We start from the raw sequence: 18721 nt of genomic DNA, 5'->3' as shown, positions 1-18721 counted from the left end.
GGAAAAAAAAGAAGGAGAAGGAGAAGAAGAAGGAGAAGAAGAAGAAGAAGAAGAAGAAGAAGAAGTAGTGGTAAATTCAGGCAGCCTTGCTCCCAAGCAAATTTTGCTCTGAATGTACTGAGAGGATCTATCACATCTTTCATACTAATAATTTAAACACTGATAGGAATCACCACAAGAATTTCCCTTCAAGCTTTTGCTTAGATTGTTATTTAATACTTTAACCCCAGTTATGCTGCACAGAGCCTGAGAATGCTCTGACACGAGCACTTGAGGGGCTCTTTGCACAATATTGGAAGTCGTCCTGCTATTTGCACTCTTTTCAAAGACATTTTAGAGGTTCCAGCCTCCTGTGTGTCCACTGAGAAGTGCAGCTGGAATCTGCACCTTTACAGAGAGGCAGAGGAAGGTGCCTGCCCCTGGTTATGCTTGATGAAATATTTGGGTGAATTTAGTACCAGGATAAGTACGCTTAAATAGGAAGAAAGATTTTCATGGAAGTACTAACTTTTATTTATTAGTCTCTGTTAAAGTTAGGTTACAACGCCACCAGAATTGTGGACCACCTGGAGCAGCTGCAAGTTGCTTGAATATTTATGTTTGAGGTAAAGGGCAAGCCAAGTGCTCTGGGCCCCAGTTTGGGCCCTTTCTAACCCATTTGGTGAGCTCTGCCAATGCTGCCATAAATTCCTTCCTGGCAAGGGGTTTGGTCCATTTTCTGCCTTAACTACAATGGTCACACGCAACTCAAAAAGAGCCCAAATAAATGTGTTCATGTAACAAGAGCTGCCTCACAAACAGCATCAGGACATCGCTTTTCTACTTTTCCACTTTTCCAAAGTGTTTTGGTGCTGCCCACTGACCCTGGCAAGGCCAGGACTGCCTTTGAAGCGATCTTCATGATTTCCCTTCCTGCTGAGGCAGCCTCACCACATCTGCGGGGAAGGGAAGGGAGAGTTCTTGCCTATGGCTGCCTCTCAAAAACCACAAAAAGGAGACATTCAGCTGCACCCAAAGCACAGATATTGCTCCTGTCAATCCCTGCTTCCCTGTCAGTGCAGAAACTCCTGCAGCAGTGACAGAATGGCTCTGGTCCCCCTTAATATAGAAAACACGGAGATTTGAAGCTGGGATCCTGCAGCAGAAACAGCAAGGAGCCAGCCCAGAGATGCTTGGCACATTCTCTAATAGCAGTGAGCTTGTGTTAATTCACACTCTATTTTGCTTATTTGTCTGCAGGGCACTGTCAGAAGTCACAAACACATCATGCCACAGCCCTGGCAAGTCCTCACTTTTACATCAAATGTGGGAACACACAGAACTATTGAAAACTTGGCCTCTGTGGTCACCCTAAGATTGAGACAACCCCCAGGCACTCTGCAGAGCAGGAACACCTCAGGACATGCCAGGCAGCTCTGCCCAAAGCAGAAATATTCCTGGAATGGACAGGGAGCCTGGAGGAGTGGCAAGGAGCCATTCCTTAAATCCCTGATGCAGGCAAATGAAAGCTCAGCTGTCATCATCTTAATATTGGGAATATTGGAGGGAATGTTGGAGGAGGGACAAGGTTCTACATCTGGACTGTGCTGGTGCCAGGAGACAGACAAGAGGTGGAGAACACATGGACAGAACAAGGTCAATCAGGTTATCATTACACAAAACCCAAGGAATTGCACTTAACACAAAACCCATGAAATTGCTGCGGAAACCGGAAAGCAACAAATCCAACCATGGGGATTGTACAAATACAACCATCCAAGGAGGAGGTTTTTGGGCAATACAGGATTAAATAACAGAACTTACGGCCTCAAAGTGTCACAGAACACAAGGTTCTTGCAGGATACAGCCATGCAGTTCATGGGACACATACAACCACACAAAAACTCCAGGAAATTCTAATGGATACTAAACTGAAGGCACAACTGCATCTCTCATGGAACGGGATGAGAAGATATTTCATCCTGAGGCCATCATCTCCATCTCCTCTGCTTTGTGTCATGCTAAGGCTTTCCTGGATCATAAGTTGGTCACCTTTGCTAACTTTTATTCCAGCTGCGCTTGGTGAAATGGAAGTTAGTAGAGGTATAACTCTACTATCAATGATATCAATGATATCAATGAAACCAATGATACCCTGCACTGTGCAAAACACCAGGTGGATGAAAAGCATCTGCTGTGTCTGTGTGCGCAGCAAGGCGCAGCTGGCAGGAGGAAGAGGAGGAAGAGGAGGAGCAGAGGAAGGAGACGCTGCCAAGGCCTTGGGCATGGGCACCACACGAGTCCCATTCAGCTCACAGGGCACAAACGGGCACTGAGCAAACCCAGAACTGCAGCAAAGCAGGGTGAGGGATTCCAGCACATCCTGGCAGAGGGATTCCAATGTAACCTGCCTGGCCCCAAGGAGATTGCACAGGAAAAACACTGGCACTGAAGCTTTGGGGCAGGGGTAACAGGAGACGCCAGAAAAACGTCCTGATGTGGTGGTTCCTCACATCAGATCCCCTTCAAAAAAAGGGGAAAGCTGCTCCATCAGCAAAAGGCCCTGCAGGGAGCAGCCTGCAAGCACTCAGCAATTATTATCCATGGACAAGGAGGATCTGACAGGACAGAGCCCACACTCAACCCCCCAGCTGCTGCCTGCAGGCCTCACATCTGCCCTGATGTGCCCACCAAGGACTCACTCTCTGTGGTCACACACCTCTCCAGGCCGTCCTGGCCCAGCTTTAGGACAAGCAGGGCTCTGCTCAGCACTCTCAGGGCCCAGCTATGAGGATGTTCCACCAACAGAGCTCTGCTGTGAGGCTCCTGCCCACAGGGGCACAGGGAAATCTCCAGCACTCAAAGGCAGAGGAGAAGCCCACCTGAGAGTCCCTGTGTCACAACCTCCTGTCAGAGAAATCCTCGGTTATCCTTGGCTTCACCTCTCTCCTCGCTGGCTTTCTGCACTGGTGCATAGCCCAGAAACCCTCAGAGCACGCTGAGATAAGAACATTCACATTCAAGAGGTCTTCAAGGGGCAGCAAAGCTATCTCAGCAAGATGCCCACTCGTGCAGCAAGGGAAAAACTGCCAAAAGTGACTTTTCAGGGAGGATCTAGAGCTCCAAACAGCATGCTGGTATCGGCAGAAGGGACAGACGCCTCTGTGCTGTCCCTGATTCCCCTCACCTGCTGTCTGACCCCCGTCCCATACACAAATACAGCAGCAGAACCCACAGAGCTCTGCACAAAAATGCCTCCTGTGCCAGGAGTCTGCTCCTGCTGTGCCCTGGTTTCAATATTCTGCATGGCAAGAATATCCTACCCCCTCTCAATATCCTGGTGCAGGTTAAGCAAGGGATGGGGTGGGCAGCAAAATGAGTCCTTCACTAACAAAAAGGGGTGGGGGTCTCACGTTCCTAAGCCCTGAACACAAAAACAATTGTGGGAAACTGAAGGAAGCCAGAAAACAGGATTTTTTATCTTAGAGATCAAATCTGTTACTGGGTCTAGTAAGCTGCCTGGATAAAGCCCTCAGTTCCCTTACCCCTCATTGAGGTTTTTTAATATCTGAGCTCCCTCCCTCTCTCCCCCAGCTCAGGGTAAACAGCAGATTTCTGCTCCCAAAAGTTGTCCTGTGTTTGCCAGACTGTTCCTCTGCCACATCCGACAGGCTGCCTGCACACAGCCTTGTGCAGGGACCTTTGTGCCCCTGTGCCATGCTGTGCCCAGCCTGCCGTGCCCCCAGACACAGCACGGGCTCATTGCAGGGCTGCAAACCCCAGCAGCAGCACTGACCTTTTTCTTCCTGTCCCGAGAGCGGTTCCTGCGCTTGCGGTTGGATTCCTCCTTCTCCTTCTGCTCCTGCAGAGCCTGAGCCTCGATGTCTTTGATTTTCTTCAGCTGCTTAGCGGCTTGAGCCATGGCTGGTCACGCTGCAGTCCCCTCCAGAGCTCACACCTGCACTTTTTGTGCAGCGCTCTCCTATCCCTGGCCGGGGGAATGCGTTCCCCTCTCCCAGACGCTGCCGACCCAGATGAGTGTGGAAGCAGCGATGGGAGGAAAATTGGAAGCAGTCAGTAAGCCCCAAAAGGACAGCCAGCGTCTCCAGGTAGTTGCTAGATGCAAGCTGGGACCACTTTATGAGCCACGAATAATCCCCAATCCAGGTGTTCCAGAGGTTCTCTGCACCATTGCAGCAGCCCTTGGCTGTGCTGGCACATCACAGGAGCCTTGTGGTGGGACAGGACGCTGGGCTGGTGTTGTGCTCTCCCTCCCTCACCGCTCCTCCTGCAGTGGGGAAAAAAGCTGCAGGCAGTCAGCCACAGGAAGGAAAATAACTCCCAGCAATTAATGCCTGGTGACAAGAGAGGAGCGGTGGAGAAGGAGGCCGATGCATTTCATCCGACTCCTGAGTTCTCTGTGGCAATGCCTAAAGAGCAGCAAGCTGCATCTTGTTCGGTCAGGGGCTTTTCCACTGCAGTGCCTGCCGAGGCAGGCACATATTCCAGGCTCTCCGATTCTCTTCCTCGCTGTCAGCCTGTGTGCAGCAGCAGCAGCAGCAGCAGCAGCCGCATCACTCACTCACTCTCCCGGTTATGGTTCCATCTTCCTGCAAAGGGAGCAGTGGGCAATGGCTGCATTGCTCAGCAGGCAGGCAGGCAGCGTCCCTGCTCGGGAAACAGCAGATTCTGCAAAGGATGTGCCAAGTGCTGGAGCAAAGTGCAGCCCAGCAGCATCCTTCCTCCCTTCCCTGCTCGCATCTCCCCGCTGACTGAGCAGCGAGGGGAGGGGAGGGATCTGAGCCGTGAGCAGGAGGCAGGAACGAAGGGCTCAGTTCTGCTCTTCACACAGCAGCAGCAGCAAAGTGAACCCGAGCTGCCAGCTCCTGCCTGGCCAGGCATCCCCAGAGCTCAAATCCTCTCCGAGGGTACCCAGGGTCAGCCATACCTGCTCCACACAGAGCCCTGCGTTCCTCCTGCTGCTGTTTTCCAAAAGAGCAAACAATTCCAGGTTGGAACGCAGGGGTGAGGCCTGGAGGAATGACTTTACAGGGCACCAGTATGTCATGGGACCAGGATAAAACCAGGATGGGGTTTTTGGGGTGGGCTCTTCGTGGGGACCACAGCATCACCTGCAGCAAGGTGTGCTTATCAGGCACCTCTGAGCATCCCTGCCTTTATCAGCTCAGTTCTTGTGCCTTGGAAAAAACATTGCCAAGGTGCAAACACCATCACCTGCAGCAAAATTTGCTTCTGAGCATCCCTGCCTTTTTCTGCTCAGTTCTTGTCCCTTGCAAAAAACATTGCCATGGGTGACAACACCATCACCTGCAGCAAAATTGCAAAATTTGCTTCTGAGCATCCCTGCCTTTTTCTGCTCAGTTCTTGTCCCTTGGAATGGGTGCAAACTCCATCACCTGCAGCAAAGTGTGCTTATCTGTTCAGGCACTCCTGAGCATCCCTGCCTTTATCAGCTCAGTTCTTGTCCCTTGCAAAAAACATTGCCATGGGTGAAAACACCATCACCTGCAGCAAGGTGTGCTCCAGAGCATCCCTGCCTTTTTCTGCTCAGTTCTTGACTTTGGTTCCTGCAAAAAGCGCCACCAGTGTGTCAGGGGACCAGGATAAAACCAGGATGGGGTTTTTGGGGTGGGCTCTTCGTGGGGACCACAGCATCACCTGCAGCAAGGTGTGCTCCTGCGCATCCCTGCCTTTATCAGCTCAGTTCTTGTCCCTCGCCAAAAATATTTCCTAGGTGCAAACCCATGGGCAGAGCAGCCATGGAAAACTGTCTGCTCAGGTGGAACTCTGCAAATGCTGCAATTTTCTGGAACCGGCTCCCCAAATACTGGGTAGTTGTGGTCCCTTTGTGATAAAAGATGGCAAAGCAGGGATTAATGTCAATTCCTCAGCAAATACCCAACAGTCACCTAAATAACTGGAGAGAAGCTGAGATGCAAACTTATTGTGCACACACTGTAGGTCACTTTTTTTGCTAGAGTAAATTTTCTTGCATTTTTTCCCCTTTATTTCTTTTCCCTTTGAAGTTCCCCCAGTTCTGCTGCTTTACCCATAGACCAAGGAGTGCTAAAACCAAGAAAAAAGACTGGCACACCGTACGGTTTTTAAAGAATATGATGACTGATAACATAGAGAAGATCCTGATAAAATATGAAGGACAGGAAATGATTAAATTTTAAAATGTGTTTCCTAGTACAGCTTCAGTTCTGTGCATTTTTCCCACATCGATAAATAATACGCTCAAGTCTAGATACAGCTGCACATCTTTTTATAGCAATGTTCTCTCAATGCCCATGGGAAAAGAAAAAAAAAATCACAAAATTAAATAGGAGCTGCAGAATTTAAATGCTCCACAGACAGGAGGGAGCTGGGAGCTCCCTTCAGTAGGACTATCACATTAATAATAATAATAAAATAAAAAAATATCACCCTAATTGAGCCTCCTCCACACGAGTCCTTTGCTGGGGACTGAGGCTGAGGAAACTTTGCCATAACTGAAGGCAGTTGTCAAAATGAACCATAATAATTAACCATAACTAATTGTCAAAATTAACCATAACACAGTGGGAGCGCCTCACTTTGAGATGTTGGACTAAATCAGCTCTCTGCTAGTTTGCATTTCTTTCTGTGGAATTTCTTAATTTTTCAAAATGGGGAACTCATGAATGACACCAAATTCTGCTGTGTGCAGTAAACTCATTTCTCTCAGCCATTCTGGGCATTAGAGCCACCCTGAGCTCCCTGCAAGACCCAAATTTGCCTGAGCCTTTGCTCCAGTCCTGCCTTGAGGTGTTTGTGGGGCCCCAGGATGGGGGAAGAGATGAGAATCTGACTCCATGTTTCTCAGAATGCTGATATTATTATATTATATTATATTATATTATATTATATTATATTATATTATATTATATTATATTACATATAATATCATATCATATTATATATTACAATACAATATAATATATAATAAATATATTCTATTAATACATTTGTCGATATTAATTTATTAATTAATATATTAAACATTTTATTTCATATATTAATTATTTTTCATATATATTATAATATAATTACAATATACTGTTTATTATATTATAATATAATATAAGTTATATATATTGATATAACAAATATTACATTGTTAATATAACAATATAATATAATATAACATTATATTATATTATATTATATTATATTATATTATATTATATTATATTATATTATATTATATTATATTATATTATATATGCTATACTAAAACTATACTAAAGAAATAGAGAAAAGATTCCATCAGAAGAAGAGAATGATAATAAAATCTCATGACTGACTCCTGAGTCTGACACAGCTGATGGTGATTGGCCATTATTTAAAAACAATTCACATGGACCCAATCAAAGATGCACCTGGTGGTGAGCAACCTCCAGACCACATTCCAAGCAATCAGATAATTGTTGTTTGCATTTCTTTTCTGAGGCTCCTCAGGAGAAAAATCCCGTTGGGAGGATTTTTTATAAAACATCGCGGTGACACTTCCAGGTTCCAAGGCTTAGACAGGGTCAGGCCTCAGAACCTGTGGGGTGGCTGAGCTGCGCTCCCGCCTTTGGCACAAGAATTCCCTTTTTTTTCCGATGTCAAGAAATCCAGCAGGAGCATCCTCCCTGCCCGGCTGCAGGACACAACCCCTCCTACGCTCAGATCCCACCTCTTAACTGCTTGGTAGCCAGAGCAGAGCAGGAGCAGGTAAATAATCAGGAACTGATGGAGAAGATGCTGAGGCTGGCCAGGCTTTGCGTGCTCACGGCTTTGGAGAACGTTATGGGCGTCTGGTTAAGATGTCTCGGCTGCTAAAAAGCAAAATTCCTGGGTTTCTACACACAGATCCCACCTCTTAACTCCTTGGAAGCCAGGGCAGAGTGAGCACAGAGCAGGAGCACCAAAAACTGATAAAGGGGATGCTGAGGCTGGCCAGGCTTTGAGAATGTTGTGGGCAAGAAGTTGAGATGTCTCAGATGTTAAAAAGAAAAATTCCTAGGTTTCCACATGCAAATCCCACCTCTTAACTCCCTACAAACCAGAGCAGAGTGAGCACAGAGCAAGAGCAGCAAATAACCAGAGACTGATGGAGGAGATGGTGAAGTTAGCCGGGCTTTGCATGCTCTCAGCTTTGGAGAATGCTCTGGGCATGAAGTTGAGATGTCTCAGATGTCAAAAACCAAAATTCCTGGGTTTCTGCACAGGCAAATAACCAGGAACTGATGGAGAAGATGCTGAGGCTGGCCAGGCTTTGCAGCTTTGGAGAATGCTGTGGGCATGCAAGTTGAGATGTCTCAGCTGCTAAAAAGCAAAATTCCTACATTTGCTCTGGGAGCAAGGTGAAGAACCCAGCACCTCTGGGCACTTCAACCACTTTGTTGAACCTAGGAGTCCCCTGGAAAGCTTTTTATTTTGTCACTGCTGCTTTTAACCCGCTAACCCATTTGCTGCCTGGTGCACCAGGCACTGTGTTCTCTCCTTTTCTGAGCAGTGAGAAGCACGTGCAGGGGATGTGTGAGACCTCAGTTATCAATTTCTCTTTTCCTGTTCCTGGCATCCTTATGCAGTGTTACCAGATGCTCCAAACAAGAGGCTGGAATAAAAAGCAGCTGCATTAAAGAATAGGGAGACTTAATGAACTCGGAGGTAGAGTTTGAAAAGCCATCTAAGAAAGAATTTACTCACAAAATCAGCCTGGAATTTACTGTTCCAAGTTAACAGCACAGCTCAGAGGGATTATTGACCCAATGCACTTCAGGTATAGCCTGGAAGACACCAAAAGCATCATCTGCCATCCCCAGAAAAGGAAGGTGCATTTGAGTTGATGCAGAGCTTTTACCAGGGCAGCTGATACTTGTATTTTTCTAGGGCTAGAAATGTTTCCCTGTTAAAACTCATTTTCCTTATCACTTTACCTGGAGCACTATTGTATTCTTTAGACCCTGACTAGAACACAGTGATCTCCAGTTGTACACGAGCTGTCAGATTTTCTGTGGCCGTGTTCACAGGGGTTCTTGGATGAGGGAAGAGACAAAGATCTGACTCCGTGTTTCAGAGGGCTTGATTTATTATGATATATATTACATTAAAACTATACTAAAAGAATAAAAGAAAGGATTTCATCAGAAGGCTGGCTAAGAATAGAAAAAGAAAAGAATGATAACAAAGGTTTGTGGCTGGGACAGAGAGTCTGAGCCAGCTGACTGTGATTGGCCATTAATTAGAAACAACCATGTGAGACCAATCCCAGATGCACCTGTTGCATTCCACAGCAGCAGATAACCATTGTTCACATTTTGTTCCTGAGGCCTCCCAGCTTCTCAGGAGGAAAAATCCCAAGGAAAGGATTTTCCATAAAAGATGTCTGTGACAAGCTTCCAGTCAGTTCTACCCTAGAACATCACAATTCCCTTTTTTATCTTCCTTGTGCACCAACATTTCCTGCTTGGATTTCCTGAGCCCTGAGCAGAATCCGTGATGAAGGTTCCTGTGGACACCATGATGAAGGTTCTTGTTGAGAGCAGTGATGAAGGTTCTTGTGACCACCAGAACCTTCCAAACAGGTCAAAGTGCTGTGGCACAGCTGGATAGACAGAGACGATCAAGGTTGTCTGCAATGGCCTCTAATTCTCAGGGTTTTTTTAGTACTTTCCATCGTTTCCAGCCCTTCAGCCATCACCTGCCGACCCCTTGCTGTCCATACCCAGGCACTTCTGAAGATTTCTTTCTGCAGACCAACTTCTGCAGTTCGCTTTGGTCTCAGGAGCACGCTGGCTGGCACAATGCAAAGGAGGACAAGGACACTCCTAAAGTAGCTGCAGTCTTACTTCAGACTGCGGGAGGTTTTTATCAGAAGGGAACAAACACACGGAAACTTGGACCTGCTCCCCTGGAGAACAGCTCCTCCCAGTGGGACTCACTGAAGCCCCGAGCCAGGAAATTTGGTGACCAGAAACAAATTCAGTTCTTCCTGAAGCTGCAGTAAGAAGCATCCATAAAGAATTTGTGGATGACTGAACTGATATGATGAGTTTCTTTGTATAGAAAATAAAAGTAATAAAATAAAATAAAATAAAATAATAATAAATAAAATAAAATAAAATAAACAATTAAAAATTATTAATTATTATTATTAATTAAAAAATTAATTAATTAAAAAATTAAAAAATTAATTAATTAAAAATTATTAATTATTATTAATTAAAATAAAATAAATAAATAAAATAAAATAAAATAAAAAATATAAAATAAAATAAAATAAAAAATATAAAATAAAATAAAATAAAAAAAATAAAAAATATAAAATAAAATAAAATAAAATAAATAAAAAATAGAAAATAAAATAAATAAAAAATATAAAATAAAATAAAATAAATTAAAAAATAAAATAAAATAAAATAGCGATTTCACTTATCTCACCACAAAATGTTGTTTTGTTTTGTTTTTTTTATTTTGTCCAACATTAATTTTTATCTTCTTTGGAGAAGTTGTTTGGGAAGTATCTGGGATTGCAGATGATCTCTTGTTGCTGCTGTGTAAAATGACAACTTCACTAAACAGACTTTCTCCTTTAGCTGAAAGGTACCATGTGAATATATTAGCCAAAATATTAGTAGAAAATGTTCAGTAATTTTATTTAATTATTTGTCACACAGGACCATATAACTTTTTCCTTAAAAAATGATTTTTTTTTAGTATGACAAATCTGTTACTTCAATCACAAAATGAGATTCTACGATGTGACAGAAATGACAAACATATTGACACAGTGACAATTGTCACGTATCCAGAGTTCACAGGGCAAAGTGTTTGGCAAGGGAGAGCAAACAAATACTGACAGAGGAACCCTTAGGAAAATTATGACACAAAATTATGAACGGGGTCATTATGTGCCACAGAGCTGTCCAAGAGAATAGAATCTCCCCATAAGGAAGGAAATAAGAAAATAAATTCTTGACTCTCTCTGTTTTAAGGTGTTTCTGCACCTGTTTCAAGACATGAAACATGAAGTCCTGCCTTGCTCTAGGAGGAAAATCAATGTTTGGTGAAGTTGTTTTGAGATTCTCTGTATTCGGGGCAAAAGGATTTTACATTCAAAGCTCAACTCCAGACATCTATTTTTAGTAAATTATTCTGGCTGACAAGCTGTGCTGATAAAAGATGCTGCAGGCCTCACCTGAGCTGCTGTGAACCTGGTCTGCCTCTGTCAATCTGCATTCCTCTCTTTCTCGCAGAGATTGGATCTCAGCAAGGAGCTCTTCCCCTGAGCTAATTAAGATGGTTCAGTTCTTTTTAGCTTTTTCTGAATTATCTCTCTGATGAGCTTTCAGAACTGCTGTAACCCTTTCAGATCATTCTCCTTTCAGTCAGTTTCTTTCAAAAAACCACAACTCCAGTCTCTCAGGCAGTAATTTGTTGAAATAATTTAAACTCTTTCCTGCATACTGAGAGCTGGCAGCAGAAACTTTGGTTCACCTATTAATTAGAGCAAACCTGAGAGTGTTGAATAGAGCAAATCTCCCCATGTCCAGAACCTGCAGGAGGAACTGTTCACTCCCTCTGTGCTACCAAAGGTTGATGCTCTTCCAAACAGCCACATTTCAAACCTGCTTTGGCTTGGAAATTCTCCCAAACCAAACCAAACCAAACCAAACCAAACCAAACCCAAACCAAACCATTCTCTAATGGCAGGATTTGATCATTTGATGCTCTTCAAAACAGCCCCATTTCAAACCTGTTTTGGTTTTGCAATTCTATCAAACCAAACCAAACCAAACCAAACCAAACCAAACCAAACCAAACCAAACCAAACCCAAACCCAAACCAATCCAACCCAACCAAATCAAATCAAACCAAACCAAGCCCAAACTATTCTCTAAAGGTAGGATTTGATAGTTTGTTGGTCAAGAACCTGCAGGAGGAATTGTTCACACCATGCTCTGTGCTACCAAAGGTTGATGCTCTTCCAAACAGCCACATTTCAAACCTGCTTTGGCTTGGAAATCTCTCAAACCAAACCAAACCAAACCAAACCAAACCAAACCAAACCAAACCAAACCAAACCAAACCCAAACCATTCTCTAATGGTAGGATTTGATAATTTGTTGGCCAAGATTCTAAAAAAGATGTCACCTTGTTCATGGCTCCAAGCAAGTGTGGTTGTCACCAAGTCAGCCCACACAAAGTGAGGCTGGGTATTTTGTTGTTAGTTTTTAATTAACAATTCAGCCTGTTTGATCAAATAATGCTTTTTATAAACATGTAAAATATTCATAAAAACATTTTATATGTTGCCCTCTTAAAGAAAACCTTGTGGCAGCACGTCTGAGGAAAAACCTTTGGGAGGTTCTTGCGGCCACTGAGTCTTTACACGGCTCGGGCCACAGGAGGCCGAGGCAGCGGCTCCTTGCTGAGGATTATCGTGTTTGTCACAGGGAAATCCAAGCAGTGACCACAGCCACGCTGGAACTGTGCTTCCCTCTAGCGTTGTGAGAGCTCTGAGCTTGTGGAGAACGCGCATTCCAATGATCCAAGTGTGCCTTAAAGCTGCAGGGCAAACCTCACTGGGCGAAATGGCTCCTGCTCCTCCTCCTCCTCTTCAAGGTTCTCATTGCAGATGAAGGAGCAGCTGGAAGGGGATGGAGGAAACTTCAAACACACACCGCCAGTTTTAAGGGACTCAAGTCAAAATTACAAATTGAAGCTGATAAAAACCAGGACCACGCTTGGTTTTGGTCAGCCTTGGCAAAGAGGAGTCTGAAGGTGGTGATTTCTGGAAAAGCTTCAAGACTGGTCTTCTTTTTGTCTAACTGGAAATTCTAGATAAAAATTAACATGATTGCTGCAGACAACTTTTATAAAATCTCCTTTCCTTAGGATTTTTTCCTCCTGAGAGGCCTCAGGAACAAAATGAAAACATTGATTATCTGCTGCTGTGGAATGCAACAGGTGCATCTGGGATTGGTCTCATGTGGTTGTTTCTAATTAATGGCCAATCACAGTCAGCTGGCTCAGACAGAGAGTCCAAGCCACAAACCTTTGTTATCATTCTTTGCTATTCTATTCTTAGCCGGCCTTCTGATGAAATCCTTTCTTCTATTCTTTTAGTATAGTTTCAATGTAATATATATAATAAAATAATAAATCAGCCTTCTGAAACATGGAGTCAGATCCTCGTCTCTTCCCTCAACACAAGACCCCTGTGAACACGGTCACACATGATCAAGAGATGTCATAAATGAATTCTCTTTCAGTGAAAAGGGAAGAGTGAAAAGAGAAAAGCCCACAGGGAAATCATTGTCCCAGGACCAAGGGAGAGCATTCACCGCTCAAATGGGAAGAACAAAAATTTACACGCACAACTGACATCCAAAATGGCTCAACATAATTTATTTTTTTTATGTTAAAATGTACAGAGTTCTTTTGAAAGTACTTGCTAGAAAGGGGAAAAAAAAGTGATATTACATACAAGGAGAGGAAGGGAGACCATCCAGCCAGGAGCGTATGACATGGAGAATTACAAAGGCATCTAGGCACCCCCTTCCCCTTAGCTTACAAGTCACCATGAACAAAGTACAAAGAGGTTACAAAACAGGAAAAGCAAATATAAACAGACAGGAATAGACTCAGCGTCATTTGTACATGCGGCTTTTAGAGGCATCTGGAGCTCCTATTCACACACTCTAGAGATCTCTTTAAAGAGAATTTTATCTTTCTTAAAATAGTTTTTAATATTCTACAACAAAGATAAAAAATTTTAAAGATGGAATGAAATGAAAAAGCTCTTATTTTTAAAAGGCATCGAAGTCACTAACAGTGAGTTTTTTTTTAATTTCTTTTAGAAGATTACCCAAGTTATCTTGCTAAAAATACATTTTTTTTTTTAAACAGAAGTGAAAAAATGGTAGGTACCAATATTACTGCGTTGGATAATTTCTTTTTATATATAGAAAAGAACTTTTTTTTTTTTTTTTCTCTACAATAGTTCTACAGTCACAAAGGTTTGTGGAAAAGGGAGCTGCCCAATTGATAAAAAAAAACCCATACAAAACCAAACCAAACAGAAAGGCAAACAAACTAAATTCATGGCCCTCGTTTCAACAGCTTCTCCTCCTGTCTCAGACCCACCCCACCCCCAGGAAGCAGCGACACAGCTGAAGATCTAAGAAGAGAGGGCAGCACAGTGCGCTTTCTACACGGGTTATTTGGAACTGGAATAGTATATACAGAGAAATGGGGTCCTACACAGCCTTGTACATGCTCAGAACTAAACAGAAATCATAAAAAGTGGAAGTCCTTTGAATTCTGCCTTTCGTGGTTAGCAGTTACTGGAGGAAAAGTCCATTTTAGTGCATCTGAAGAAACCCCAACTTTTTTTTAGATTCTTTTGGTTTAAAAAAAAAAAAAAACAAAAGGAATTAGTCTTATTAATGTGTCTGCATTTCTACTTCACATACAATAAAAAAAAAGAACTTTACATTAAAGGGTTGTCCCTTTTTGTATTGGGTGACATGCCAGCAGTGTAGCGAAAATTAACGTAAAGTGGATTTTGCAGCAATAAAGAGCAAAATCCTGCCGCCTTAGACCCTGCTACGGTGTTGGGACGGTTTCACTGCTGAAAAAAGAGGCCGATTCCCTTTTCCCCACACTGGATCAAACGTGTGGCTCTATTTCTACACAATGGGTATCAAACACAGCAAGAGAATCAGGAGAAAACATCGCTGACCCCCCTCCCCCAGAAAGCGGCACCTTGAGCAACGTCCCAGCCCAGCCCAGCGATGGAGAGCGACAAGGACAGCACAGGCTGATGTGACAACAGTCACCAAACGCACACTTCTTCCTCCAGCACTCCCCAAGCCAAGAGATTTACCTGGAAACAGCTGTTTCTGAGCTCAGCCTGACCCAAAAAAGGCTCAGAACCAAAAAACCCTCAGCATTTCCAAGCGTGCCTGGGATCTCAGAGCTGTGGCTGCTCACCAGCGGAGCCTGCAACCATTTCCTTGTCCTAACAGACCATTATTGCCCACCCTGTCCTCCTCACCACCGCACAAGGGAGGCAGAACAAGCTCTCTCTTGAGGTGCTTCCAGCAGTTCAGTGACAGAACGTGTGTGCACGCATGCACATGTGTGTGTTCACGTGCACGTCCGGGTGGTGAACGGGATCATTTTAAAGTTACATTATATTTTCAGCATAAAACATACAATTTCAATTAACTCATCTACAAAAAACACCGATGTGAATGGTTTATTGTTTACACTTAACTCCGAATTTTACTGAGGGTGAGGGAGTCAAGGAAAATTAAAGCTTTTTCTTGACTTGTAGAAATAAAAGATTTTCCTTTATCCTCTGTGTCCCCTTCCAAATCTCCCAATAAGTGCCTCCTGCTAGAAGTAGGAAATGTTAGGTGGGGTTTAGAGGGAAGGGTTGTTATTCTTTGAGATGTCAAACATTTTACATGGCTGCAGCACTAGAAACTGCATACAGAGGGGCACAGGGGAGGGAAAAGGACAAATATTGGAAAAAAAATTTAGGAAGATGATTTCACGTTACACATAGTCTGTCCACTTTGTCAGCAAAGTAAGGCTCTTTTTAAATTATGAGAAGATTTTTGTGCATGTTTCCCCTCTAAAAAACATCTGTAAGTGATTTTAGCTGTAAAATGTTTGACGATTGTGAAGAAAAGAAAAAACAAACAAACAAACAAAAAAAAAAATCAAAAAAATAAAGACCAGGCTTCCTAAAAAATAAAATAAACCAAAGAAAATCCCTCTAAATCTACAGCAATATTTTAACTGGAAAAAGGTCCATTTTCTCTGGTTCGTCAGTATAAAAGGTTCCTTTATTTATATTTATTTCAGTTTTTAGGATGCAAGTCGATCTTGCTCATCTTCTCATGTATGGTCCATTAAGAGACTGCTTGGGCACCCCAGCAGCGTTCATGTAGCTGTGATGGGAGGGACCAGTGTACATCATGTTCCCGTGAGGGTTTGGCTGCATAGGCTGCTGGGTATAGGCCTGGCTCCCCATCATTCCCATCTGCATCTGCATAGGATACTGTGCTGTCTGGTTCATGTAGGCAGGATTGCTGTGGTAGCTGCTGTTCATCATGGGCTGCGTCATCCTGTAGCTGTTCATGGCGTTCAGGTTCATGTTCATGGAGTTGACGTTGTAGGGCGCCGCGGGCATCAGGTTGACGCCCATGTTCATGCCGCGCTGCACGGCCAAGGTCCGGGGCCCGGCCTGCATGGCCACGGCCGGGGGGCTGCGGCCGTACAGCTGCTGCTGGTGGGCGCTGGCAGAGGGCAGGGGCGCCGATTTGGAGCGGATGGAGATGTGCCCCTTGACGGGCATCTGCCCCTGCAGCCTCTGCGTGTGCGGGATGCCGATGTTGGTGGCCGACATGTTGCACTGGAGCAGAGGGGACGTGAGGTTCATGGTGGTGGAGGCCAGGTTGGGTGGGGGCGTCATGGTGGCTTGTGCTTGTGGGGTGCCGGCCAGGGGGTGAGAAGGAGCCAGCTGAGCCAGCCCTGTGTTGGAGAGAGAAACGCTGGTTGCATAGGAAGTCACAGCAGGAGAATGGCTATAAGGCATGGCATGAGGGTCCATTATGGTGTTTGTCAGCTGCTGCAACTTGGCTAAACTGAACGTGGCTGATGGTTGTGAATAGCTTCCGGCACCAAAATCCCCTGGAATCCTCTCGTAGATGCTTATGTTACCAGTGCTGCCTGACTCGGGTATTTCCATGATCATAGGTGCTGGGGTGAAGCTGTTGTTCATGCTACACTGAGATAATGGAGGTTGCTGCTGGGGTGGAGGTGGGGGCTGTGGCTGCTGGGACTGAGGCTGCTGCTGCTGTGGCTGTGTTGTTGGTTGCTGGTTACTCGGGGGCCTTTCTACTACACAGCTCTGAGGTGACTTGATATTACAGTTAGCTGCAGGCTGGACACTGTTTTGCTGCATCATGCTGCAACTGCTGCCAATGTTTGCCATTTGCTGAGTGACAACACAACTGTTCTGAGTGAGGCTGCTGGAAGAAGACAGTCCTCCGTACGAACAGCTGCTCTGGGAAGAGTTATTTCCACAAATGCTGCCTCCCATCGTGGAGTCATAGCTGCTGGGGTTTTCATAATTCTCTGTAGTGCTCTCAATGCTGCCAAGGTCACTGAAGCCACTATCCACCACCTGCTGGGAGTGGTCCGATACTGAAGGCACATCCATCATGGGGCTGGTCTCCATGTTCTGCATAGAGGGTGCGGACAGGGATCCTTGCTCAGGGCTGATCTGGGTGTAGCTGCTCTCCAGAGCAGGCACGTTTGGGCTGCTGACAGAACGCACGGACTGGCTGGGGTGGGACTGAACAGAGGATATTGGACTGTTGTGTTCTGAGGCCTGGCAATCTTCAACCATTGATATCTGAGGATCCTCCTCAGTCTGGGTATAGCTCTGCAAAGTCTGACAAGCTGCAAGAGTTTCTTCACAGTCCTGGTAGGCTACATCGTGCTCATTGCTTTCCTCCTGTGTCAAGGACTGGACTGCTTGAACAGTTTCAAGATCTAGTTCACTATGAGGAATCTCCTCCTCTTCCTTTAATTCAATTAACCCCTCTTTATTACTTTGCTCTTCTTCGTGATCATCTTCAGACCCAGGGACGTGCTCTGAGCCCACTGATGTCTCGTTGGAAGCCTGCTCTTCCTCAGAATCTGCCTCTGCTTCATCTTTTTCTTTTGCATCTTCTCTACTGCTTGGGATGCTTGTTTCTAAAAAACATTCTTGCACCTGAGGCTCCTCCTTCACCCCTTCTTTAACAGGCTGTTCCTCCAATTCTTTTTTCTTCAAAGACTCTGGATGACCATCATCTTCATCATCAGCGTCGTGATCTTCGTTTTGATTTGTCACTACTGCAACTTCCTCTTCTTCCTCATGGTCATGTTCAGGTTCATCTAATTCTTGCTGCTCTTCTTCTGATTGCCTCTGCTCTTCTAAAATCCGTGGCTTCTCCTCTACTTCCTCTTCTATCTCAGGTTCTTTGACTTCTGGCACTGGACTGCTGTTGCTGTCCACAGGAGAAACTGCTCTTACTTCAGTGCTGGCTATGTCTTCCTCTTCTCCCTCTCCTACCTCTTCTGCTTCCATATTCACATCTTCCTCTTTCCTTTCCTCGGTCAGAGGCAGGTCCTTCTGCTCAACACATTCTTCCTTATCTGAAATTTTGGCTTTACGCCCTGGTTTTGAATTGGCTGCCACTTCATCAACTATTTCATCCTGAGCTGACAGTGGCACCTCTTCCCGGTTCATTTTAAATCCTGGTTTTCTACCAGGCCTTTTCTTCCAGTGGACTGGTTTTCGGCTTTTCCCTTTTGGCCATCCCTTCTTCTTTTTCACAGGTGTGGAAGTATCTGGCTCAAGTGAAGAATCTTTTGCTTCACTATTCCTCAGCATAGATAATGGTTTCAAGGGTGGGTTACCTGAAAATACAAATTGAAAGAAACTGTTCAAACATTTTTTGTTTGACCTAAGCATTCATGGAAGCCTTCCCAACATGTTTATCAACTTCAATATCAGCTTAGAAATTTATTGGAATGACAGATGTGACTTCTGAATTGTTAGTGGATTCTAAGCAAGCAGTCACAACCAAATTATTTTATTTGATGAACTGAAGGTTCAGAGAACTTTGGAGAGATATGAGAA

The 18721-nt window shown here is 44.4% G+C and overlaps 2 protein-coding genes across 4 annotated transcripts in view; both read right to left on the bottom strand.

Annotated features, from left to right (window-relative positions):
* Positions 1 to 3916, bottom strand: part of ANK1 (ankyrin 1) — a 68510-nt gene extending 64594 nt beyond the window's left edge. Inside the window, exon 1 of the mRNA XM_059490646.1 lies at positions 3776 to 3916. Within this exon, the coding sequence (XP_059346629.1) occupies positions 3776 to 3901 (126 nt within the window). The 5' untranslated portion in view covers positions 3902 to 3916. The remainder of the gene's footprint in view (positions 1 to 3775) is intronic.
* A 9479-nt stretch (positions 3917 to 13395) lies between these two features.
* Positions 13396 to 18721, bottom strand: part of KAT6A (lysine acetyltransferase 6A) — a 31550-nt gene continuing 26224 nt past the window's right edge. For all 3 annotated transcript variants that reach the window (XM_059490975.1, XM_059490976.1, XM_059490977.1), the window contains one exon: positions 13396 to 18498. In XM_059490975.1, coding sequence (XP_059346958.1) covers positions 15917 to 18498 — 2582 coding nt within the window. In that variant the 3' untranslated portion in view covers positions 13396 to 15916. The remainder of the gene's footprint in view (positions 18499 to 18721) is intronic.

Source organism: Ammospiza nelsoni, chromosome 30 (genome assembly GCF_027579445.1).
Source record: "Ammospiza nelsoni isolate bAmmNel1 chromosome 30, bAmmNel1.pri, whole genome shotgun sequence".
Lineage (NCBI taxonomy): Eukaryota > Metazoa > Chordata > Aves > Passeriformes > Passerellidae > Ammospiza > Ammospiza nelsoni.
This window is presented reverse-complemented; position numbering and strand designations above follow the sequence as displayed.